Raw genomic sequence first — 26,609 nt, forward strand, 5'->3', positions numbered from 1 at the left:
ACCTAGGACAGTTGACATGAGTTGAGTGAGAGGCTTCTAGTGAGTAAGAAAATGTTACATGACAGAGCAGGACTTGGAGGGTGGGGTGGGACTATGTGGTCAGCCCCATTTGGGGGCATTTTCCTGGAGTCTTTCCATATGGGAGGCAGAAAGACATCCCCAAAGATGTCCACACCCCAATTCTCCAGAACCCGTGGATATGTTGCTATATATGCCCAAAGGGACTTTCCAGATGTGACTAAGGTTACGGACCTAATGATGGCAAGATTACCCTGAATCATTTTAAAGGGCCCAATGTAAACACATGGGACCTTCAAAGAGCAGAATCTTTCCCACCTGAGTTAGAGGGAGATGGAACCATGGAGGAAGAGTCAGACAGATGCAACTCTCCTGGTTTTGAAGGTGGAGGAAGGGGCCATGAGCCAAGGAATATAGGCAGTCTCTAGAAACCAGAAAAGGTAAATAAATAGACTTTCCATGGAGCCTCCAGAAAGGACTGCAGCCCTGCCAACACCTTACTTTTAGCCTTGTGAGACTCGTGTAGAGCTTCTAACCTATAGAATTGTGAGCTAATAGAGGTGCTTGGGGGCTCGGTCAGCTGAGCTCTGACTCCTGATTACAGCTCAGATCACAATCTCAGGGGCCTGGGATCAAGACTTGCATCAGACCCCCTGCTCTGCAAGAAGGCTGCTTGTCTCCCTCTCTTTGTGCCCCTCCCCCTGCTCGTGCGCTTGCGCTCTCTCTCTCTCACTCTCTGAAATAATAAAGAATCTTTAAAAATAAAGAATTGTGAGATAATACATTTGTGGAAGTTGCATGGGAGTTTATTACAGCAGCAATGGGAAATGAATACACCCCCATACAAGCCCGTCCTTCCATGCAGACTGTCCTCCTGTTAATTCACCGTCCACGGTGACTAAAGGCTGTTTCTCCAGTTCTGTTTCTACCTTTCCTGCAGGAGGCTGAGTACCCCCAAACGACTCCGAGGTAGATCCATGTGTCGCACAGTACTGTGTGTGTGCGCAGGAGCCAGGACAGGCAGGAGCACACGCACAACTCTGGGCCCCCACCCCACCCCCCCAGTGGCTGCCACTGACCTTATGGCCGTGATGACCACAGAACAGAGTGCTATTGTTCCCAGGTCCTAAGGCCTGGCCTCCGACCTGACACCATTGCTGTAGATGCCCTAGGCTTCTTTGGTTTATTTTCATTCTCTGGCTGCTGGAGTCTGTGGGGCCAGGTTGGGGGGACATTCAGAACGTAAGGCATAGTTCCGTGCCTTTCAGCCAAGCGGGAGCCTTCTCTCTGCACTCTTGGGAGGGGACTTCCCCTCCCCCCACCCCAAGGCTCCTTGGTTTTAGTCCCAACCCCAGCCCAGGCAACCTAAGTCTGACTCCTGGGGCCTCTGAGCTTACAGAGTTCTCTGAAACTCATAGAGTTCCCTGAAAAGTACTTAGAACACTGCCTAGCATTTAGTGAGCTCTGCATAAGAAAACTTACAAACAAGTATCCTGCATATATTCCGTCTTCCGTCTGGTGTGGTTTGTATAGCACAGAGATTAAGAACACGGGTGTTAGGGTCCAACGGCGGGCCTTGGTTTGGATCCTGTCTGCCCCACCTACTAACTTTATGATGGTAGGCAAATCACTTAATCTTCTAAGTATCTAATCTTCTAAATTTCCCTATCTGTGAAATAGTGATGATTCTGTTTATCTCAGAAGATTAAATGTGATGATAAACATGCAGTGTTTTAAAGTGTGTCTGCGAGTTGTTTGACACCCTTCCTGCACAGGATGGAGACTAATCCCCCCATCTTTTTTTTTTTTTTAAGATTTTACTTATTTATTTGACAGAGACACAGCGTGAGAGGGAACACAAGCAGGGGGAGTGGGAGAGGGAGAAGCAGGGTCCCCGCTGAGCAGGGAGCCCAATGTGGGGCTCCATCCCAGGACCCTGGGACCATGACCTGAGCCCAAGGCAGATGCTTAATGACTGAGCCACCCAGGCGGCACCCGCCCCCCGCCCCATCTTGAATATAGGCTGGACTTGTGACTCACTAGTGATGAACAGAAGGCAGTTGGAAGTGATGCCACGTGATTTCTGGGGCTGGGGCAAAAAGGCTATGCAGCTCCCACCTGGCTCACTCACTCTCAGGACTTGGGTTTTAGAGCCCGGAGTCATCCAGGAACAGGTACAGCTGCCTTCAGAGCAGCAGGCTAGAAGCCCCACAGGGAGAAATCACACAGAGACCGTTGTAGGCCCCAAGCCATTTGACTCTTTCCAGCTCAGGCATCAGACCTGTGACTGATGAAACCTTTGAAACAACCCCAGCTCCAGCCAGTGTCTGTAATTCCATGAGAAACCCTTACCTAGAACCTCCTCGCTGAGCCCATTCACACTCCAGAATGATCAAAAGTAGTAACGATGATTGCAGTAGTTTCACAGTGTGGGGTGTTCTGTGACATAGCAACACGCAGCGGGTATGCGCATATAGCACCTTGAGCAAGGGAAGCATGGAGTTCGTATTACTCCCAACCAGCATCATCCTGACCCATAGGGATTCAGTTATTGACAATGGCAACTACCGTTTCTGGAGTACTTGTATGAACCAAGCACAGTCCGTATACGGTTTCTTCTCCACTCAGTGTTCAGTGAGTGAGTATCATTTTTCCCTTCCTACTGAACCTCCAAGGGGTTAAATAATGACCCGAGGCTACACCCAAGGAGTAATGTGGCTTAGATTTAATTTCTGATGAATCAACCTCTTGGCATGCTCCCTAGAGCAATGTCATTGCTGTCCTGCATATAACAAGAGCTTTGTGGCCAGACTACTGGGGTTCCAGCCCCAGGTCAGCCACTTCCTAGCTGGGTATTATTGAACAAATCCTTTAATCCGTCCCAGACAGTATCCTCATCGGTAGGATGGGAGGAATTACAGCACTGACCGCAAGGGGTGGTTGTGAAAATTTAAGGAAGAAAATCGATTTGTAAGCTGTTTAGCAAGAGCCTGGCTCGCAGTCAGAGCTCAAGGAATAGTAGCTGTCATTGTTATTCTGTATCCATTGCCCCATTTGTACATAGAAAACACCTCAGCCTACCTCTAAATTGTTTCTTTGACTACTAGCCTCTGGCAGGAGCCAGAATTTGGAACTTCCTAGGATGATGCTCAGGAGGTACAGGGAGGTAAGAGCCTCACCCTTTCCTCCTTGTTTCCCTCTCCGGGAGTTCGGTTGTTGTCAATAATAGCAAAGACAGCAATGCGCCGAGTGCCGGTCCTGTAGCTGCCAGAGCCAGTCTTGAGAGTGTGTGTGCATTACTAACTCAGATCTCACAACCAATCACACAGGTGTGGCATTTTCACTCATTTATTTATATATATATTTTTTTCATTTAACAAATAGTTATTGAGGGACGCCTGGGTGGCTCAGTTGGTTAAGCAGCTGCCTTCGGCTCAGGTCATGATCCCAGCGTCCAGGGATCGAGTCCCACATCGGGCTCCTTGCTCCGCAGGGAGCCTGCTTCTCCCTCTGACTCTTCCTTCCACTCTGTCTGCCTGTGCTCTCACTCGCTCTCTCTCTGACAAATAAATAAATAAAATCTTTAAAAAAAAAACAAAAAACAAAAAACAAAACAAAAAAAAAAAAAACAAATAGTTATTGAGTTCCTCCGGTGATCTAGGTACTTGGACTGCATTAAAGAATAAGACAGAGAAAAATCCCTGCCCACATTCTAGTGTGCAGGGACCATTGTAAATAAGCAAAACGTAACAGAAGTAGCAGGTCAGAGCAGTAAGTGCTGGGGAGAAAAAAAAAGGTCAGAAAGCAGAAAGAGAGGAGAAGTAAATTTCTCCTTTCAGTGAGGTCCTCCCCTTCCCAGACAAGGGGAGCAGCGAGAAGTCCAACGTACAAGGAAGCATAAAGGAACATGCCTGGATGGCCGAAGAACACAGGGAGCCACTGTGACTGGAGAGAGAATGACTGAGTGACAGCGGAGTCATGGGAAAAGCGGGTATTAAGAGGTATTAAGGAAGGAGGGAGCAGGGCAGGTCACTGAGTTCTAGGCCACTGGCTCTCACTCTGAGTGAAATGCGGAGCCATGGGAGAGCCTCGAGCAGAGAAGTGGCAGAATCTAATCTAAACTCTTCCTCTCTCCCCCTGCTCATGCTCTCTCTCTCTCTCGCTCAAATAAATCTATTTTTTAAAAAATAAACCTAAAAAAGTAAAATGGGCATTTGGGTTTAGAAGTTTTCCCTCCACTTTACAGGACATGGCCGGGTTGGGGTTTAACCCAAGATAAATCTGACTCCACCAGCCTTTATCTTCTGTGTCAAAGACCTACCACCGGTTTTTGGCTTCTGACCCAGACGGAGTCACTTGGACCTGATCTACCATCATGCATGAAACAACCAAAAAAAAATTTTTTTAAACACAAAGTACATGAAAGAAAGATTTTCAGTGAAGGGTGGTGATTTCTGAAGGACAGAAATAAAAGAAGCGAGCCCAGTAATAATCCAGCTTATTGTTTTGAGCAAGATGTCAGACAGGATGCAAGGAGGCAGAACTGAGGCAGAGTCTGGCAGACTCCCTCAGTTGGAGAGCCAAGACGGAGGCCTCCGGAGTTCATAAAACAGAGTAGCAGAGAGAAGAGAACCACACAGGGAGGGATTCTGAAGATCTACAGAGGGTCCTCCTCCAGCGGCCAGTGGATTCCCGAATCAATGCTTGGCTGTGAGGAAACGGAGTTTGGGGGATAGAACAATCCAAAACAAGTAAAGGAAATAATGCCTGTTTCTGCCAGTTGGACTTGGAAAACTTGTAACTCATCAGGAGGAGTATTGAGGAAACTCTTCCCTCATTAATGGGAAGTGATCAGCTCTAGACCGAGCACTGGGCATGGCTACGGACCTGCCTAACAAACAATGAAAGCAAAACCCCAAAGGATCAAACTGCTTCTAAGTAACCTAGCTGCACCCCAGAGCAAAACCCAAGAAGCTTTATAGCAATACAAAAATATCCAACAAGATCCAATGTCTAGCATCCAAAGACTGTGAGTGTATTAAGAAGCAAGGAAAATGCAAACGATAATGAGTAGATTAACCAATCAGAGAAGGATATTAAAACAGTTATAACTGGGGACACCTGTGTGGCTCAGTCAGTTAAGCGTCTCCCTTTGGATCAGGTGATGATCCCAGCGTCCTCTGCAGGGAGCCGGCTTCTCCCTCTGCTTCTCCCTCTACCCCTCTGCCCTTTACCTGCTCGTGCTCTCTCAAATATATAAATAAAATCTTTGACAAAAAAATATTTTGAAACAGTTATTACAACTGTATTCCATATGCTCAGAAAGTTAAGTCGAGAACTTGAATGGACATTTCTCCAAAGATGACATAGAAATGGCCAAGAAGCATTTGAAAAGATGTTCAACGTCACCAACCATAAGAGCAATGCAGATGAAAACCACAAGGAGCTATTACCTCACACCCATGAAAACAACTACTACTAAAAAGAAAAACAACCAGAAAATAAGTTTAGTGAGGATGTAGAGCAGTTAGAATCTTTTTGCACACTTGGTGGAATTGTAAAATGGTACAACTGGAAAACAGTGTAGCAGTTCCTCAAAGAATTAAAAATAGAACTAACATATGATAGAGGCATATCACTTCCGGGTATATATTCAAGAACTGAAGGTATCACACATGAAATTCTAGGGTCTTGAGGAAATATTTGCACACCCATGTTCATAGCATCATAATTCACAATGCATTAATACAGGTATATTAATCAAGGTTCTCAAAAAGAAAAAATCAGAACCAAATAGGATATATATATATGAAGATTTATTATAGGCTGGGCGCCTGGGTGGCTCAGTGGATGGAGCATGTCACTCTTGAACTCAGGTTTGAGTTTGAGCCCCATGTTGGCTGTAGAGATAACTTAAAAATAAAACTTTAAAAAAAGATTTATTATAGTAATTGGGTCATGAAGATATGCAAACTGGAGACAGGAAAGTCAGTGATATAATTGGGTCCAAGACCTGGGAACCAGGGGGCTGATGGTGTAAGTCCCAGTCTGAACCTGAGAGCCTGAGAACCGGGGATGCCAAGAGAAGATGGGTGTCTCAGCTCAGGCAGAGGTAGAGCAAATTCACTCTTGTCCATCTTTTTGTTCTATTTGGGCATTTGACAGACTCCGTGGTGTCCACTCGCACTGGAAATGGTCATCAGTTTTACTTAGTTCACCAATTCAAATACAAATCTTTTCTGAAATCACCCTCACAGACACACTCCAAAAAAATGTTTCATCAGCTATCTGGCCATCTCTTAGCTCTGTCAAGGTGACACAGAAAATTAACTATCATAATGGAATAATATGCAGCCTTAAAAGGGAAGGAAATCCTGCCACATGATATGACGTGAACTTTGAGGACATCATGCTAAGTGAAATAAGCCAGTCACAAAAGTTAAAATAATGGGGGCCTGGATGTCTCAGTCGTTAAGTGTCTGCCTTCGGCTCAGGTCTTGATCCCAGGGTCCTGGGTTCAAGCCCCACATCGGGCTCCCTGCTGGGTGGGAAGCCTGCTTCTCCCTCTCTCCTCCCCCCTGCTTGCATTCCCTCTCTCGTTGTGTCTCTCTCTGTCAAATAAATAAAATCTTTTTTAAAAAGTTAAAATAATGTATGATTCCACTTATATGAGATACAGAAAGCGGTCAAATTCATATATAGAGAAAGTAAAATGGTAGTTATTGGGGTTAGGGGCACTGGGCAAAGGGGAGTTGTTGTTCAGTGGATATAATTTCACTTCTGCAAGATGAAAAAGTTGTGGAGACCTGTCTCACAACAGTGTTAATATACTTAACCCTACTGAACTGTACACTTAGAAATGGCAAGAAGGGGCACCTGGGTGGCTCAGTGGGCCTCTGCCTTTGGCTCGCGTCATGGTCTCTGGGTTCTGGGATCAAGCCCCGCATGGGGCTCTCTGCTCGGTGGAGAGCCAGCTTCCCTCCCACTTCCCCCGCCCGCCTCTCTGTCTGCTTGTGATCTCTCTGTCAAACAGATAGATTAAAATCTTTAAAAAAATAAAAAACATAAAAATGGCAAGAAGATAAATTTTATGATACATGTTTTCTTTTTTTTTTAAAGATTTATTTATTTCTTTGACAGAGAGAGGGACAGTGAAAGAAGGAACACAAGCAGGGAGAATGGGGAGGCAGAAGCAGGTTTCCCAACAAGCAGGGAGCCTGATGCTGGACTCGAACCCAGTACCCTGAGATCAAGACCTGAGCTGAAGGCAGACGCTTAACAACTGAGCCACCCAGGCATCCCTATGATACATGTTTTCTACCACAACAAAAAGTTAATATACAATAGCATTTCTGTATGATGTCAAAATAATTTAAAATATTATGAAACTGATAATAAAATTATCACCCCGTGCCAAAAAAAAAAAAGTTAAGGAGAGACGAAAAATATAAAAAAGGCCCAAAGTTCTAGAGTTGAAAACTAAAAGATTTGAGCTTTTTTTTTCTTTTTTTTTTTGCCCCACCTACCATGGGAATAAAGATCATTCTCTGCAATCAGACTGTCGGCATTCCAGAAAATGCTGACATCGCTGTGGAGGGTTACACCGTTACTGTGACGACCCCCAGGAGAAACCTGAGGAGGACCCCAGCCACATCGGTGTAGAACTCCGTTTCCTTGAAAGGCAGAGGAAGAGGCTCCACGTTCCCAGGTGGTGGAGCCGTTTAAAGGAGTGGACTACCATCCACACTATCTGTAGTCATGGACAGAACGTGGGCGAGAGTGTGACGCTGGGCTTCCAGTAGAAGATGAAGACTCTGTGCGTTCACTTCCCATCAATGTTGTGACTCAGACGAACGGTTCTCTTGCTGAAATCTGAAATTTCTTGGGCAAACAAATACATCTGCTGGGTTCAGCTGAGGCCAAGGGTTGCCTGTTCAGTATCACAGGCCCAGAGAGATGAGTTAATTCTTGAAGGAAATGACATTGAACTTGTACCAAATTCAGCTGCTTTGATTCAGGAAGCCACAAGAGTTAAAAATAAGGATATTGGAAAATTTTTGGAGGGCATCCGTTGCTGAAAAAGGAAAAGTCCAGCAGGCTAATGAGTAGGATCTAAACTGTTCACCTACAGAAACAGCAAGATACCAGATGATTTTTCAGACTTCTTTGCGATATTTTAGAGAGGCACTAACAGCTGTATGTTAAAAAAGAAAAGGCAAGAAAACGACAAGATTCGAGACACTGGATTGGATGGATAGCAGATTAGACATTATAGAGAAAAAGATTGGTGAATTAAAGTCATAAAAATAGGCATCGTCCAAAATGAAACACAGAAAGAAAAAGAATCAACAAGAATAAAAGCACATCAAGGAGCCGTGGGACCCTTCAAGCCCATGAAAAAATAACTGGGGTCTCTAAAAAGGGGAGCAAGAAGAAAATAGAAAGATAGTTTAATATTAAAAATTATAAATCCACAGACCTAAGATACTTAACAAGGAAAATGAAGAAAACTGCATCCATTTCTCAAAATCAGAAAAAAATCTTAAAAGCAGCTAGCGGGGAAAAAAAAAAAAAGACGTGTTATGTATAGAGGTACAAAGACAATCCTGAAAGATGTGTCGTTGGAAACAATGCAAATGAGACGATGTGGGGGAACTAAGGGGGAAAAGAGTCAACTTAGAATTCAGTATGTGGAAGAAATGTCCCTCAAGACAACAACCAGATGACAGGAAGACGCTTTCAGGTCTACGAAAGCTGAGAAGATCCATCATTGGTGCTCTAGAAAAATAAGGGAATGCCTCAGATGAAAGGCAGATAACAGCGGAGGGAAATCTGGATCCTCACAAAGGAATAAGAAGCACAGGAAATGCTAACTACGTAGGCAAATAGGAAAGGTTTTTTTCCTACTATTTAAATTTCTATAAACATATTGATGGTTTAAACAAAAATAACAAAGTAAGGATAGAAGGGAACTTTCTCGATCAGATAAAGAGCATCTATGACAATCTGACTGTAGTGGATTGAATTGTGTTCAGCGGAAGCCGCCTTCTCCCTCTCCTGCCTGCTGCCCCCTACCCCGCTGTGTTCTCTCTCTGTGTGTGTCAAATAAATAAATAAAATTAAATAAAACACATAAAAATTTTTATAAAGAGTGAATACAAAGCTTTCCAGGTATATCAATAATCCCAAAGCACTTGACAAAATTAGCCAAACAGCCTTCAGAACTGTGAGAGAATAAACCTCCATGTTTTAAGCCACCACACCTTGTGGTAGTTTCTATTGGGCAGTCCAGGAAAATAATATACCTACATCTAACACCATACTTAATGGTAAAAGAATGGATGTTTTCTCCCTAAGATAAGGAACAACACAAAGATGTCCACTCTCACCACTGCTATGCAAAATTGTACTGGGAGTACTGGCCAGAGCAATTAGGCAAGGGGGAAAAAAGGCATTGAGATGGGAAAGGAAGAAGCAATATTATATTAGCAGATGACATGTATGTAGAAAATCACAAAGAGCCTGCTAAAAAAACTGCTGAGTAAATAGATTCAACTAGATTGCAAGACAAAAGGTCAATATATAGAAATCAATCTCATTTCTATACATTAACAGTGAACAGTTAGAAAACGAAATCTAGAAAAACAATTCCATTTATAATAGCATCAAAAAGAATAAAATACTCAGGAATAAATTTATCAAAAGTAATCTGAAACTTGTGTCCTGAAAATGATAACATATTATTGAAGGAAATTAAGTAAGATCTTATTAAATTAGAAACATTCCATGTTCGTGACTGGAAGACTTAATATTGTTAAAATGTCAGTACTCTCCAAACTGATCTCAATACATCCTTGTCAAAATTCCAACTGTCTTTTTTGCAGAAATTGACATGTTAGTTGTAAATTCATGTGAGGATACAAGGGACCCAGAATGGCAGAATGACCAAAACAAGCAACAACAAAAAAATGGATAAACTGTACTTCACCGAGATTAAAAACATTTGTGCTACAAACAATACAAACAAGAAAGTGAAAAGACAATCCACAGGATAGGAAAAAAATATTTGCAGATCATACATCATGTACCTGATAAGGGGCTTGTATCATCAAAATTAAAAACTTTTCCTCTAAGGGGCACCTGGGTGGCTCAGTTGGTTAAGCAACTGCCTTTGGCTCAGGTCATGATCCTGGAGTCCAAGGACTGAGTCCCGCATTGGGGTCCCTGCTCCGTGGGGAATCTGCTTCTCCCTCTGACCTTCTCCCCTCTCATATCTCTCTCTCACTCTACTCTCAAATAAGTAAATAAAATCTCTCTTTTTAAAAAAAAAAAAACAAAAAACCCTTTTCCTCTAAGAAAAATGCTATTCAGACAAAGAAAAGACAAACCACAGACTGGACGAAAATCTTTGCTAAGTGTATATCTGGGTGAATGACTTGTATCCAGAACATATAAAGAACCCTCAAGATACAATTATAAGCAAAGAATCTTATTTAAAAAGGACAAAAATTCGAATGGACCCCTCCCCAAAGAAGATAAAGAAGATGGCAAATAATCATATTGTTCAAAATGCTCAGCATTAGTCATTAGGGAAATGCAAATTAAACCAATAAATGAAAAACACTCTGCACCTATAGGAGTGACTAGAGTTAAGACTGACCATTTTAAGTGTTGACAAGGATGTGCAGAACTGAGACTCTCCTATACTGCTGGTGGGAAAAGCAAATTTGTATAACAATTTGCAAAATTATTTGGTAATTTCCTGAAAAATTAAATATACATCTACAATGTGGTCTGGCCATTCAATTCATAGGTATTTAAGCAAGGGAAATGAAAGCATATGTGCATAGAAAGATTTACACATGTCTTCAGATCCCTTGTCTGACCTCTGTTTAGACTACAGGTAGCAGAGGGTGGCCTCTGATGGTTACAGAGGACCTGTCCTTCCTTTCCATCTTGCCTGTGCTGGTAACAGACTGGCCACTGGCAGGCACCCTTCTCCAAAGCTCTCTCAGCCTCCCTGAGGTTTTGCTCAGAGACGTCAGCTTTTCCAGAGAGAACTTGGTTACTGTGCTTCCATGAGTCTTTAATGCCAAGGACATTTCCTTAAGATTAAGGTCGTGCCCACTTTAGTGTCTACTGTCAGGGCCTTAACTGCAGGTTCTGTTGATTTGTCTGTTTTTGCTTTGTTTTGTTTTGTTTTTTCACAAGCCTTCATTCTGCCTCCTTGTCTTCCTCGTGCTCCTGAGTTCCTTTCCCCAGCCGTGCAGGGGCCTCCGCACAGAAGAGGCTTGCTGTTTGCTGCAAGCCAATCTGAGGTGACCGTCTCTCTTCTATCATGTGGCACACTGCGGTCAGCCTGACTGTCTCCTTGGAACTGGCTGCCCACGGGCATGTCCATAACCTCTAACTCTTTGTGGCCTCAATCTCTCCATCTGTAGAGAAGACTGTTGTGTAGTTGAAAGATCAATTGTGTAAAGGCGTTAGCGCAGGAGGTACCTGATGAGCCACTACGTTAGGTGTTGTTATCTAGAGCCCTGCCTGTGTTCTGCATCGTGGTTAGAGCTCTGCTCTCAAACATCTTTCCGGACTTTTTCCAGCCTCAAGTAACCCTCCCGAGGGTTGGAGCCTGAAGGTTGCTGTATGTTCAGGGCTGTGAACTCTTGTTTGCAGAGCAGCGCTGGTTCTCCCTTCTTGGCCTCCCCCGGAAGGGATGTCGGGCTTCAGACCCTAACAGGTAGATCCCTTGCCACAATGTTCTCTCAGGTTAGAGGAGCACATGACTCACAGCTGGGTTCATGGGCTTCCCGAACTCTGTCTGCCTGTGGCCTGATGCAGCCCAGTCCTGGGGCTTCCGTGGGAGAAGACAAGAAAGGGCTGGGAGTCCTGAAGATAATGTGGAAGAGGCCTGGGTAGGGGAGAGGACCTGGGAGCTACAACTACGCGGCTCTTGGGGCGCCCGGGGGGCTCAGTGGTTAAGCATCTGCCTTCCACTCGGGTCATCATCCCAGCATTGTGGTCAGGCTCCCTGCTCCGCGGGGACTCTGCTCCCTCTCCCTAGGCCTCTCTCCCTGCACATTCTCTCTCATGCAAATAAAAAACGAAACAAAAGAAAACTACAGCACTCTCAATTCAGGGAAAGACTACTGGATGCTCCTGTAGATCCGGTGGGAGCCCAGGGACGGACACCTGTAGTCTCCCGACACTGATGATGCTTAGCTGGAACACTGATCGGCGGTGGGAGCAGCGAGACAGACCGCGAAGGAAGGGCATTCCCAGTGCGGGAAGAGCGTTTGAGACTCGAAACAGCCTGATGCATTCCAGGAACTGCGAGTAAGCCCGGTCTGTTGGTCCCTGTGGTCTACAGGACCGAGCCTGGACCCTGTCCCTCGACACTCAAAGCCCTTCCTAATCTTGCCCCCACCTCCGTCCAGCAGTCCCGCCCGGCCCTCTCCGGTCGGTGTGTTGCCGCCGCTGTAACCCGCTCCTGCTCTCCAAGCAGGCCGTTTGCATTCTGGCCTCCAGGCCTTGCCCAAGCTGCTCCCTTTGCAGGGAAAATCTTAATCCTAGTCTTCGCAGAGCCAACTCCCTCTCATCGTGGGGACGTGCCCACCAGAAGCCCCTTTGGGGCCTGAGTCAGATGCTTGTCACTTTTGTTGAAGAGTGAATCTCGTGAGGGAAATCTGCCCTGAGTACCCGGTCCACGCTGGCCCTGCGCACTGCCCTCCGGCTTCCAGACACCGTCTGCGCTGTCAGGGCTTCCTGGGGCAGGTGCCATTTCTCTTCTTCACGTCAAGTCCAGCCGGCACAGAGGAGGGGCCGGTGCCTTCTGTTGGATGGATGGACGGACGGATGGGTGGGTGGACGGATGGACAGACGGACGGATGGATGGATGGACGGACGGATGGATGGACGGGCGGACGGTTGGATGGGTGGACGGACGGATGGATGGACGGATGGATGGATGGTTGGATGGATGGATGGATGGACAGACGGATGGACGGTTGGATGGGTTGGATGGGTGGTGGATGGACGGATGGATGTGTGGATGGGTGGGTGGACGGATGGATGGATGGTTGGATGGGTGGACGGACGGATGGGTGGACGGACGGATGTATGGATGGATGGATGTGTGGATGGGTGGGTGGACAGATGGATGGACGGTTGGATGGGTGGACGGACGGATGGATGGACGGACGGACGGGTGGATGGACGGTTGGATGGGTGGACGGACGGATGGATGGATGGATGGACGGTTGGATGGGTGGACGGACGGATGGATGGACGGATGGATGGACGGATGGATGGACGGTTGGATGGGTGGACGGACGGATGGACGGATGGATGGACGGATGGATGTGTGGATGGGTGGGTGGACGGATGGATGGACGGTTGGACGGGTGGACGGACGGATGGATGGACGGATGGATGGACGGTTGGATGGGTGGACGGACGGATGGGTGGATGGACGGATGGACGGTTGGATGGGTGGACGGACGGATGGATGGACGGAAGGACGGATGGACGGACGGACGGATGGACGGACGGACGGATAATGGGGCCTTCGCCATCATCACCTTCTGTATCTGCTCCCCCGCCAGGCCTGGCCGCTGTTTTCAGGGTCCCGCGCTGTCGCCGCCTTCGGCGCTGTCGCTCTGGCCCCGCCCTCACCGCCCCCTCGCCCGCCCTGGGTCCCCGGATCCGAAGCCCCGCCCCCGGAGGCTCCGCCCACAGCCGGGGTTGGAGGGAGGAGGCAACGCCCCCCCTGCAGGCCGCCTGGGATTGGTGCGGCCGCCGCCAGGGGCGGGCCCGGGGCGGGGCAGCTGTGACGCGCTCGCGGCCAGAAAAGCCCGGCCAGGGGGCGGGCGAGGGACTGACGGCGCGGCCCGGAGCGGTGAGTGTCCGACGGGCGGGACGGGCGGGACGGGCGGGCCAGGAGGGACGCGCGACGGGCGGAGCGGAGGACGCCGACGACCGTGGCGCGCGCTGGGCGCTGCCCACGTCCGCCTCCCCGCAGGCCGCACGGGGCCAAGCGCAGCGCCGGAGCCCGGAGCCCGGAGCCCGGGGCCCGCCCCTCCCGGGGGACGCAGGACATTCAGTCCCGGCTTGTCTTCCAGACCCGGACGGCCGAGCCCCTGGAAGCGAGGACCCGCCGGCATGGCTTCGGAGGTGAGTGGACCTCGGGGACGCCGCACGGGGGGGAGGGGCGCTCTGGGAGCCGCGGGGGCCCTGACCTGCGCGCGGGATCCCGCGTGCCGCACCCGCCGCCGGCCACCCTCCGGGTCTTCGCCGGCTGCGGGCGACGGAACCTCCGGTGCACCTGCCGGAGCCTGGGAGGCCTGTGCTTGGACTTCCCAGCGCGCATCACCGTCGGCTCTCGGCCCGCTCCGCGCCCCAGGAGCCTTGTGGCGCTCCCAACCCGCGAGGCGAGGGGGGTGGCCCTGACCGACCCGACCGGACAGTGCTCCCAGCCAGGGCGCAGGGAGCGAGCTGCCCCCTCATTCAGCTCCGTCACCTCCCGATGCCCTTCCTGTCGGTCCCCACCCTGCGCCCCTGCTCCCGCTGTAGCAAACAGAGGCCACGTGACTCTGGCTGGTGGACAAAACCAGGAGGTTCAGGGACCATGCCCTGTGGCCCTAGTGGCCCCAGGGCTGGTGGCTTGCTCTCTCACTGGCCACTCTTTCTTAGAGCCACAGGGCGCCGGGGCTCTTCTCCTGACCACTCCTGGCAGGAGTCCTAGGCACAGGTTCCTTTTCTGGGGCCTCAGTTGGATAATCTGGCAGATGGGGGTAATAATAATTCTCTGCCTCCTTCTGGAAGGTACTGGGTCCTGAGGTCATTGCTTTGAACCTTTCAGGTAAAGGGGGCTGTTTGCTTGGTGCCAGCGAAGGGAGCCTGTGGCTGGGAAGCAGGAGGTCGGGGTTCCAGTCCTATCTCGTCCTCATTAGCTAGCAAAGCACTTCCTCTCTCTGGCCCTCAGTTTGTTCATCTGCATAAATGGGATGAGAATGTCTGTCCTGCTGGTTTCTGGGTCATGGTGTCAGCAGCGACAGTAGGGCTTGGACTTTGGAGGCAAACAGAGTCCGTTTCTGAAGCAATTCCTTGACCCCTCAGGGTAACAGTGCCTACCTCCCAGGAGGGTGTAATAGCATATGTAGAATGCCTAGCCCAGGGCTGAGCTGTCGTCCATACAGTAGGTGCTCGGTAAATGCTGGCTAAGGATATGACAGTAACAACACGGTATTTCCCTGTGCCTTCTAAATTGGTTATTGCTTATTCATCCCCACCCAAACCAGTACTCCTGCACCCTTGCCCCAAAGGTGTCATTCTGGCCCAGATGTGCTCAAGGCTAGAGGAGGGCCCTTTCTGCCTTGTTGGGACTCCCCCTCTCTTCAGAGCCCAAATGGTAGCACCTCATTCTGACATCCATCTGGGATCTTTTTTTAAAAAAAGATTTTATGGGGCGCCTGGGTGGCTCAGTGGGTTAAGCCTCTGCCTTCTACTCAGGTCATGATCTCAGAGTCCTGGGATTGAGCCCCACATCGGGCTCTCTGCTCAGCGGGGAGCCTGCTTCCTCCCTCTCTCTGCCTGCCTCTCTGCCTGCATGTGATCTCTGTCTGTCAAATAAATAAAATCTTTTTTAAAAAATTAAAAATAATATATTTTATTTATTTATTTGAGAGAGAGAGAGAGATTGAGAGTTTGGGCCGGGGGAGAAGAGACAGGGGGCAGGGACAGGGAGAGAGAATCTCAAGCAGACTCCCCACGGAGCAGGGAGCCCAGCTGCGCAGCTCTCTCTATCTCAGGGCTTAGAACTGAGCCGAAAGCAACAGTCGGACACTCAGTGGACTGAGCCACTAGGCCCCCTCTTTCTGGGGTCTTTTTTTAAGCCTGCCAGTGCGGCGGGAGCTTGGTCCCAATGCAAAGTGGGCTGCCTTCAGGAGACCAGCGCATCAGGTGACTTCTGCTTGCCCCAGGCCATCTTGTGGGTTGGTGCTAATTGGTTTGGCTGCCTCCCCACTTGTTAAGTAGTTGTTATTACTAACAACCCAGGCTGGGAGTCCAGGGCCTGCTGGAGGAGACAGCGCCAGGTTCCGGGCGGAGGGGGCCCACTGGCTCCCAGTCCTGACTGGCATTGGCCTGCCCTGGTCCTCTGGCCCCAGCGGTCAGGAGAGGGGCCCACGTGGTGCTTTGCGGGAGATCAAGGCTTAGTGGGTAAGAGGAGGATCTAGCTCAAAAGGTTGAGGGGGGCGGAGGCCGCTTCTGCGGGGCAGAGTCCTCAGACAGCCAAGGCTGCTGGGCAACGAGGGGTCAGGTCACAGCCTGGGGCGCGAGCGCAGTGGAGGCCCCCATGGTGCACACAGCAGCCGGGAGCACCGTTAAGACGCCGCCAGCCTCTGGCAGCCCTCGGCCCCTCCCTTACTGAGAATTTACTGAGTGTCAGGCACTGTGCTATGTACGCACTTAGAAATTTCACCTAACTGAATGTCACAACAGCTCGAGCAGATAGGTACTACCATTGTCCTCGTTTATCGGGGGTAACCCTGCAGCTTGGAAAGGTTATGGAATATGCCCACAGTCAGGTGGCTAGGAGGGGTCTGGGACATTGCAGGGTGACAGAGGAGGACATATGTCCCCAGCAGCCGTTATAAACTCCCCCTCCGCAGGAAAGTCGGCAGTGAAGTAAAATGCCTCCGTCCACCCAGGGAACACTCTCCCAGTCCTTGGCTTTCTGGGAGCTAGGACGGCTCCCTTGTGTTCTGTACCCCTCCCCCATCTGTCACATGCTGTGGCCTCTGTACTCTTTCAAAACAGAGGTGTCTCTGCCCCACCCCTCTGTCCTTAGCTCCTGGGGGGCATAGGGTCAGCTGGTGACCTTCTGGAAGGCCAAAGATAAGAGATGTGCCAGAGGCACTCTCCAAAGGAATGGTGGAGGTTGGGATGTCAGGCCCTGCCCCAAGCTGTGGGAGAGAAATGCAGGCCATTTGAGCCTGACGGGGCCCCTCACGTGCTTCCTCACCTGTCCCTGCTACAAAAGTTCAGGATATCAGAGCCAGCAGAGGGGAACATGGAGGGAGGCGTGCGGGCTCTGCTTCAGTTAGCTGGGCTGTGGTCCGGGCTCTGTCACCCAGCAAGGGCTCTGTGCCTTGGTTTCTATCCCCCTCTCTGCAGTGGGATAGAATTGGTAGCCACATCAGAGTCTCTGTTGGCGCGGGCCAAGCAATGGCAGTCGTGCCTGGCACGCGGTAGGAGTGCGGAGTATGCTAGCGAGGACGGTTGTCATTACCGTCAGAGTGGCAGAGCTGGACTCAGACTGCATTCCGAGTGACTTCTCCCCTTGGTCAGTGGCACAAAAGGTCCCAGAAGTTCTGCTCTACTCTCAGGGGTGCCTCGTCCCCTGCCATCATTTCCTTAGAGAAATGTCACAGGTGGGAGAGAACCTAACTTCAGTGTCCAGCCACGTTCCCACACTGACTCCCCAGGTGGCTTCGAGCAAGTTCCTGATCCTCTCTGAGCCTCCGTTTCCTCATCTGTCCAGTGAGAATGGCCCTGCCTGCTGGTTCTCACTGCCGTCAGACTTGCTAGCTCTCCCGCGGGCCCTTGGTGAGAGGCACTGTTCTCAGGGTGGGAAGGAGATTAACTGTTCCTGCTCTCCTGACCAGAGTGGGAAGCTATGGGGTGGCCGCTTTGTGGGCGCAGTGGACCCCATCATGGAGAAGTTCAACTCATCCATTGCCTACGACCGGCACCTGTGGGAGGTGGACGTGCAGGGCAGCAAGGCCTACAGCCGGGGCCTGGAGAAGGCAGGGCTCCTCACCAAGGCCGAGATGGACCAGATACTTCATGGACTGGACAAGGTATTCTGTACACCTGACAGCCCCCTCTAGAGCCCCACCCTGTGGTCCCAGGCTTCCACCAAGTCCCAAACGGGGTGTGGAGGATGTGCTCTCCAGGCACATGTTCCCTTGGGACTAAATGTCTGTCAAGGTGCTCTTAATTTTTTTTTTTTTTTTAATTTTTAAAAGCTTTATTTATCTTGAGAGAAAGCAGGGGGAGGGGCAGAGGGCGAGGAAGAAAGAGAAACTCCAGTGGACTCCTCACTGAACGGGGAGCCAACGCAGGGTTTGTTCCCACAACCCTGAGATTATGACCTGAGCCGAAACCAGGAGTCGGCTGCTTAACCTACTGAGCCCCCCGGGTGCCCCCGTCGAGGTGCCGTGTAAACCATGTGCTGTGCTGTGTCTCTCTTCTCCCTCAATGCCTCCGTGGCTCATAGGGGAAGGAGACCTGGGCCCGAGGTGTTCCCCTGGGTGTGGGGGCTACAACCCCCCGGGGAGCACTCACGCTTCCTGGGGAGCACCCCGAGGATGCAGCTCTTACGCAGAGACAGTCAGTGATCAGAGCTGGGTGGGACCAAGGCTGTGGATGGCTGACCCCTGACCCCTGGGTTGTTGGCATCTGCTGCAGGTGGCTGAGGAGTGGGCCCAGGGCACCTTCAAACTAAACCCCAACGATGAAGACATTCACACAGCCAACGAGCGACGTCTGAAGGTGTGACCCCCTGCTGTCCACCTGGCCTCCCCCTTCTCCCTCACCCATGGCCCCTTGGAGCATAAGCACCATCCTTCTGTTCCCTGCTGGCTGGATCTCAGAGCAGGTGGCCTCTGCAGAGATGGCAGGGCCAAGGGGTAGGGAGGGAAGGTGACAGGGCTGGGAGGAACCAGGCCCTGCCTGGGCTGACCATGACCCCCTGCCTCCCTCCGCCCCCAGGAGCTCATCGGCGAAACTGCGGGGAAGCTGCACACGGGCCGAAGTCGGAATGACCAGGTGCTGCTCCCGAACTCCCCCCAACCGGCCTTGGGCCTTGTGCATTCCGGATCCTGGGGAGCCCAGGTGGCAGATGTAGGGCGCTGCAGTGGTCCTGGCTCCCCAGCGAAGCAACATATCTGTGCCCCTGAGTGCCACCCTCTCCTCCCACAGGTAGTCACAGACCTCAGGTTGTGGATGCGGCAGAACTGCTCTAAACTCTCCGCCCTCCTGTGGGAGCTCATCAGAACGATGGTGGACCGGGCCGAGGCGTGAGTTTCCCGTGGACACCCAGGTGGCAGAGAGGAGCACGAGGGTAGCCAGGGTCTCCTCTGCCCTAGGACAGGCAGCCTGAATGCCAGATCTACGTGGCAAGGGGGAAGGGGGTTGGGGAGCAAGGCCCTGGAGCTCAGGGATGTCCTGGAACTCCTGGACTAATGAGGTAAAGCAGCCAGGAATGGGGGCATTTCTTGCCATGTTTCCCACTCCCGTGCCAGCTGAACTCAGCAGGTAGGGCGAGCTCACCCTCTGAGGCTTCGTATGTAGGAGACTAAGGCACTAGGCAGACGCCTGAAGCCTGAGGAGAGGGGCTGCCTGTGCCAGGGACAGCCCAGGTCACTGCTCAGCCACTCCACGCCCCGGTCCCCACCCAGCATGGCTGGCACAGGACGGCCAAAGCTGCCTCCCACCGGCCTCATCCCAAGTTCTGGCTCTTTTGACCTCACATCTTTGGGGGTGACTTGGCTCCTTCCAGACCTGGCCAATTTGCTGCTGAGAAGTCCCTGTCTGGTGTCAGAGATAGGGTGACCCCAGCTCCCTGTGACCTCTTGTTCACAGACCTTACCATGTGGGGGAGAGCAACAGCCTAAGACCTGTCGCCCCGGGGGTGCTGGGAGAAATGGGGAGCGAGCTAATGACTATGACTTGCTTCTTTGGGGGGATGAAAACATTCTAAAATTTACGGGGTGACAGGCATACAAAAGTGTACAGTTTAAGTGGGCAAATGATGTCTCAGTAAAGCTGTTTATTAAAACAAACAAACCAAAACCATCACCTGCAGCACCTTGTCTCTTTGAAAGTGCCCCCTGCTCTTCTGAGGTCCTTGGGTATGTCTCACGGGCTCACAGATGGCAACTCCCCCGCCAAGTAGTACCCCTCGGCGTCCCCTCCTTCCCTGTCACCTCTGCTTAGAGCTGAGGATGGCACCGCCTCGCGTCCCGGCTCCCATCCTGCTCTGGGGAGGCCCTGGGCCCTGGCCCCGTCCCTGGGTCACGCTGCCCCGCTTCTGGTCTCTTCCTTTAGGATGTGTTTGTCCCCAGGAGGTCGCTTGGTTTCTTGCGCAGGCAGGTCCTTGCAAGGCTGGCCTCGCTCTTCCCCGTTGGGGCCTGCGGGGCGCGGGCAACACAGGCCGGCCTTGCAGCAGCTGCGCAGCCCCTCAGACCCTGCGGCTCTTCTCCCCCCCCACAGGGAACGCGACGTCCTCTTCCCGGGGTACACACACCTGCAAAGGGCTCAGCCCATCCGCTGGAGCCACTGGATACTGAGGCGAGTGGGGCAGGGCATCGTGCAGGGGTGTTGTGGAGGGGCTGTGATGGAGGGGAGGGCCCCCCGGGGCCCTGACCTCTACCCTCTGGCTTCCTACAGCCATGCCGTGGCGCTGACCAGAGACTCGGAGAGGCTGTTGGAGGTCCAGAAGCGGGTCAACGTCCTGCCCCTGGGGAGGTGAGTCAGCCCCCAGTGTCCCGAGGACCTCGTGGCGGGGCGGGGTGGGGGGGTGTCCCACTTGGTTAGCTGGTCCTTGGGGATCAACGGAAGAGGAGGCGCTAGGAAGGACAGAGGAGGCAGCCGGCCAGGTGACGGGCCTGTCCGTCCGGGGTTCTTCCGCGCGGACCCACGGCGGTCTCGGAGATGGGGCTGACCCGGCTAGCAAGGATGCCAGAGCGGGGCCAGAGCTCTGCAGAGAGGTTAGAGAGCCGGCGGTTGCCCTCAGCCTGCCGTTTCAGCTCCGTGGGGACAAGCGTTCCGTCAGCCACGCTGCCTGGGTGGCCGCCCTGACCATCAGGGCTTGGCTCTGGGTGTGTGTGTATGTGTGTGTGTGTGCACGCGCCAGGAGCCCTGCTCACCTGGGATCCCCTGTTCCTGCAGCGGGGCCATTGCAGGCAACCCTCTGGGTGTGGACCGGGAGCTGCTCCGAGCAGGTGAGGCACCCTGCCCCTCCCCCGGCGATCCCCCGCAGCACCTGCCAGGTGCCACAGACACACACTTGGAGCGGGCAGGGGGCTGGCTGAGACCCTCATTTATTACCTGCGGACAGTGAGGCTAGAGCGGCACGAGAAGGCTTGTAGCAGCGGTGCATGGCACTGGGACACTCAGGGCTCCTGCTTCGTGCCCGGGACCTGTACAGGAGACCCTCCCCCATTCGTGCCGCTCCTACTCTCCTCCCTAAAAGGGCCTCAAGGAGGAGGTGGCCGGGCAACCTGATCAGGGGTACAGGAAGGCCGTCCTTGCCCTCCAGCCCAGCCCTGTTGCCTTCCCCACGTCCTTCTCCAGAACTGAACTTTGGGGCCATCACTCTCAACAGCATGGACGCCACCAGTGAGCGAGACTTCGTGGGTGAGTCCTCGGAGCCTGCCCGCTTGTCCTCTAGGGCCACTCCCCACTGTGCCCTGATTTAGCTCTGTCTGGCTCTCATCTAGCCCTGGCCCCCCTCCCGCCGCCTCCCACCCCTCCCACCTCCCAAGTCTGGTCCCCCGGGGCTTCTCCAGAACGAGTGGGGAGCAGGAGAAGCCTGGGGACCGGAAGGCCTGCTCTCCCTTCTCCCGCTAGCTGAGTTCCTGTTCTGGGCTTCGCTGTGCATGACCCACCTCAGCAGGATGGCCGAGGATCTCATCCTCTACGGCACCAAGGAATTCAGCTTTGTGCAGCTCTCAGATGCCTACAGGTAAGGCTGGGCCCTGCCCTACCTGGCTCTGCACCTGCCAGCGTGGCATCCTTCCTCCCCATACCCTCCCTGCCCCGACACCCGCCCCCCTGGCCCTGGCCCCGGGCCAGACCGGAACTGCATGCCGCTAGACCTCCCCTGACCCAGCCAGCAGACCAGCCAAGGGGCAGGGGAGCCCTTTCAGCCCTAGCCTCTCTGTCCCTAGCACCGGAAGCAGCCTGATGCCCCAGAAGAAAAACCCAGACAGCCTGGAGCTAATCCGGAGCAAGGCGGGGCGCGTGTTTGGGCGGGTGAGCGGGGCAGGGAGTGGGGGCAAGGCTCTGGGCTGACCCTGAGGGTCCCGAGGGAACGTGCAGGATGGGCTCTGAGGTCCAGCCTCCTCATTCTCACTCTTTTCTCAGTGTTCTGGGCTCCTGATGACGCTCAAGGGGCTCCCAAGCACCTACAACAAGGACTTACAGGTGCGAGGCTGGGGCCGTGGGTGAGGGCCCCACCTGCACGTACACCGTATCCCATTCCTCGGGGCCCTGGACGTCCAGGCAGGGGCCCCGTGAATTGCCGCCTCCCATCCTATGCACCCAGCCCTTGACAGTCCTTGAGAACTCTCTCTGCTCTGTCCATGTGGGTTGTACGAGGTGCTGAGCGTTCCTCGCGGAGGGCAGTGGGATGCCTCCGTGGGGGGCAGGGCTGCTGGGCTCTCACCTCCTGCCACGCGGCCCCCAGGAGGACAAGGAAGCCGTCTTTGAAGTGTCAGACACCATGAGTGCCGTCCTGCAGGTGGCCACGGGCGTCATCTCCACGCTGCAGGCAAGCCCCCGTCCTCTCCCCCAGGCCCCTACATGCCAGGAGGGGAGGGTGGGTGCATCCAAAAGATCTGGGGCAGGGGGAGGAGGGTGGGTGTTTGCTCCTGGCCCTAGGAACAGCGGGGAGACGAAAGCCACAGTAGAATGGAAGCAGGTTAGACGCTGCGGGTCCCATCAACTGGCCTGACCGGATCTCCTTTTGGTCACTGATGACGGGAGATCTCAGCACACACAGCTGAGACCGCACAATGAACCCCTGTGGACTAGCGCCCAACTTCAACAACGAGCAACTCGTGGCATTTCTCGCTTCGGTTCTTTACCCACCACCCGCCCTGCCCCCGCGGTTCTGATGCAGCCAAAGCTGGGGACCCCGAGAGAAAGTGCCGGCCGCCCCGATAGCACCCCTAAACACTATCGGGGATGATGGCAAACGGCGGAGAGGGCGGACCAGGCTGGGTCAGAGTAGATCTGCCTGGGGCTGAGGGTGGAAGGCTGGCGGCTTCACCACCAGGGTCCCCAGCATTCACCGCTCCCCTCCTGGCGTCCCCCAGATTCACCGCGACAACATGGCACGGGCTCTTAGTCCTGACATGCTGGCCACTGACCTCGCCTACTACCTGGTCCGCAAAGGGGTGAGTGTGGGGTGGCTGGGGTACAGCGGGAGGAGATGGGGACGTCCCGGGCCGAGGGTAGGGGGCGTGAGGGACGGTGCGGGCAGAACAGGGGCCGAGGAAGGCTGAGTCGGAGCCCCCCGCGCCGGCCGCCCCAGATGCCGTTCCGCCAGGCGCACGAGGCCTCCGGGAAAGCCGTGTTCATGGCCGAGACCAAGGGGGTCGCCCTCAACCAGCTGTCGCTCAAGGATCTGCAGGCCATCAGGTGCGGCCCCTGCCTCCCCGCTGCGGCCCCCCGGGGGGTGTGCCTGGGCCAGTGGGGTCCCCGGGGACCCCCGCTGGGCCCTGGCCCACCTGGTCCTCTGTCCCGCAGCCCCCTGTTCTCGGGCGACGTGAGCCGCGTGTGGGACTACGGCCACAGCGTGGAGCAGTACGCGGCCCTGGGGGGCACAGCGCGCTCCAGCGTCGACTGGCAGATCGGCCAGGTGCGGGCGCTGCTGCGGGCCCAGCAGGCCTAGCCCCCCACCGCACCCCCCCAGCTGGCCTAGCCCCCTGCCGCGCCCCCCCAAGCAGGCCTAGCCACCCCCACTCCCCCACCGCCAAGCCCTTCCAGCAGGCCTAGAGGCCCCCGCTGTGCCCCCCAATAAAGCCAGCCTGAGGGGAGGCCGCTGCTTATTCCCTGCCCTGCCTGACTCCCTCAGCCACGGGCTCTCGGGGGTCTCTTGGGTGGACAGTGGGGCCATCAAGGCAGCGGGGAAAATGGACGAGGATGGCAGGAGGCACAGATGGGGAAGGAGCAGAGGGGGCAGCCTTCATTGGAGCCTCCACCCTGCTCGGCGGGCGGCCACAGTAACTGCCGAGCTCCCGGGAGGCGCTGGCCTCCTTGGAGCCTTGATGGTGCCTGATGGGCTTCAGGAACTCAGCCAGCCCGTCCATTATCCTTCCTTCCAGTGTCCTCCTGGCTCCCCTGCTTGACCCACCCTTCCCTAACAGTCAGCAGCACCTGTCGTGGGGCTCCGGGGTGGGGGGGGGATGGTACATTTGGAGGTAGAGTCACTCGGTCAGCTGGCGTGCGATGCCAGGCGCTGGGTGAGCTTCATATACGTGCGAGGCGTCTCCTTCACCCTGGAGGGTAATGATGGTCCCGGCGCAGATCACGAGGTCCACAGACAGGCAGTGCAAGGGGTGGGGGGCTGCTCCCCCGTTGCCGTCAAGGACTTACCTTTACTCTGCAAGGGCCCGAGGCCAGGTCTGGCACACAGTAAATGTTCAATAGCAGTGAGTCCCAGAAGAGGCCAGCAGAGACCTCTTCTACACGGCTGTCACCAAAATCCTCATAAGAAATGTCTGACATTTACGTTTCATTAACAACAGAGCTAAACTCAAGGAAGAATGAATAACCCTTCCCAAGTGTTTCTTGGGAGCAATGGAAATACTTTGTAAACTGAGCAGTTAAAACTTCAGCAGTGCGGACACCTCACCACATTCCGAAAGGGGCCAAAGCCATGGCTCACAGAATGTTGGCTCCCCAAGTGTGGTTCCTCTTTCACTTCCTCCTCCTCATTTGGGAGTTTGTTAAAAAATGCAAACTCTCGTGCTCGCTTTGGCAGCACATATACTAAAATTGGAACGATACAGAGAAGATTAGCATGGCCCCTGCGCAAGGATAAAAAAAAAAATGCAAACTCTCAGGCCTGAGACCTACAAAATCAGATTCTAGGTGGGGGTGCAGGTAGGCCTTCAGATGATTCTGATGCACGTTCAGGTTTGAGAATCACTGATCTCTAGAATTTTGTTACCTAAAGTAACCACAGGTCACCACCTCTCCCAGGTCCCAGCTTGACCTGATCTAGAATCTGCATTTTAACAAACTCCCCAGGTACTGGTTGTACACATTAGAGTCAAAGTGCTGATCTAATTAGACCTGAGAAGGTTTAATATCTAGTCTCAGAAATGAAGGAGGGACTAATGTACATCAAACAACAGAGAGGATTAAAATAATGACTGGAATGCATACGTAACACAGACGACACAGGGAGCAGTTCCTGCCCTACACCTCCATCAGCAGGACACACCACCACCTGAGTGGGAACTCTGTTCTCAGACAGTCCTATCAAAAGTTTCTCCTTAACTGGAATCAGCCCCCCAGGGCTTCCCACCCGTGAGCCCAGCCACATGCCCTCTGACCTGACCAGAGGAATGGGCCTCTCCTAGGTCAGGGAGAGCAAGAGTTTGTATGGCTTTTCTCCAGACTGCCCATACGTGATTGAGTTACTCCCCTTGTCTGCCTCTTTCCATTCTGCCAACAATTTACACCAAAGTTCCGTAGGACTTCGGACTGGTTTCCCATTGCTGCTGTAACAAACTACCCCTCATAGTGGAATAAAACAGCATAAACATTAATAATTGTTGAGGTCAGAGTCTGAAATGCGTTTATACTGAGACAGAATCAAGTGACAGGAAGCATTTGGGAGAATCTATGTCCTTGCCTCTCCCAGTTTCTAGAAGCGATCTGCATTCCTTGGCTTGTGGCTCTTTCCTTCATCTCTGAGGCCAGTGGTACAAATCTTCAAATCCTTCTGCTTCCTTTGTCACATCCTCTGCCTGACCTTTCTGCCCCCCTCTTATAAAGACCCTTGTGATTACACTGGGTTCACCTGGATAAAGCAAGAAAATCGTTTCATCTCAAGATCCTTGACTTAATCACATCTGCAAAGTTCCTTTTACCATGTTAGGTAACATATACACAAGTTTGGGGGATCATTGTTCAGTTTACTGTATTTTGTTGTCTGGCTCTCAAAGACCAGTATCTATCCACGGGCCACACATTCACTCCATCCCATGCGCCGCCCCCCGCCCCGCCCAAAGTTTTAGCCCCTTAAACATCAGCACAAGTTCTAAATCTCGTCAGCTTGGAAGTCCCACATCTCGTTATCTAAGTCATCTGAATTAGGTCTGAGAGACGGACCTGATCCTCCAGGGGCAAAGTTCCTCCTTATCCATGAACCTGAGAATCTCATGTGACTGTGGTGGGGATTAGGGTTTGCCCAAACGAACGATCGTTTGACACTTTGAGGCATTTCAATTTATGTCTTTTTAAAGATTTTATGTATTTATTTTAGACAGGACAAGTGGGGTGGGGGCGGCGAGGAGCAAAGGGAGAGGGACAAGCGGACTCTGCCCTGACCATAGAGTCCCATACGGGCCTCGATCCCAGAATCTCGAGGTCGTGACCTGAGCCAAAATCAAGAGTAGGACATTTAACAGATTGAGGCACGCAGGTGCCCCAAGGCATTTCCGTTTTAAAAGGAAGAAAACGGAAGGGAAAAGGAATCCCTGGTTCCAAGCAATTTTGATATCCAACCCCGAAAATTCCACTAGTTTTCAAGGCCTGGGAATACAGGTTTCCCTGGTGTCTGAAAGTAGTGT

The 26,609-nt window shown here is 52.7% G+C and overlaps 1 protein-coding gene and 2 pseudogenes across 1 annotated transcript; all 3 read left to right on the forward strand.

Moving 5' to 3' along the window:
• Positions 1 to 7,545: 7,545 nt before the first annotated feature.
• Positions 7,546 to 8,127, forward strand: LOC131819407 (large ribosomal subunit protein uL6-like; annotated as a pseudogene).
• Positions 8,128 to 13,844: 5,717 nt separating this feature from the next.
• ASL (argininosuccinate lyase) lies at positions 13,845 to 25,586 on the forward strand. Its single transcript, XM_059154918.1, has 17 exons — positions 13,845 to 13,912; positions 14,136 to 14,187; positions 17,682 to 17,876; positions 18,487 to 18,570; positions 18,790 to 18,846; positions 19,000 to 19,097; positions 20,293 to 20,370; positions 20,470 to 20,547; positions 20,971 to 21,023; positions 21,376 to 21,438; positions 21,652 to 21,766; positions 21,972 to 22,056; positions 22,168 to 22,227; positions 22,490 to 22,573; positions 23,121 to 23,201; positions 23,339 to 23,445; positions 23,554 to 25,586. The coding sequence occupies exons 2-17, from the start codon at positions 14,176 to 14,178 to the stop codon at positions 23,696 to 23,698; spliced, it is 1,395 nt and encodes a 464-aa protein (XP_059010901.1). The 5' UTR covers positions 13,845 to 13,912; positions 14,136 to 14,175; the 3' UTR covers positions 23,699 to 25,586.
• Positions 24,775 to 24,870, forward strand: LOC131820259 (U6 spliceosomal RNA; annotated as a pseudogene).
• Positions 25,587 to 26,609: the final 1,023 nt, after the last annotated feature.

This window comes from Mustela lutreola, chromosome 17, assembly GCF_030435805.1.
Source record: "Mustela lutreola isolate mMusLut2 chromosome 17, mMusLut2.pri, whole genome shotgun sequence".
NCBI lineage: Eukaryota > Metazoa > Chordata > Mammalia > Carnivora > Mustelidae > Mustela > Mustela lutreola.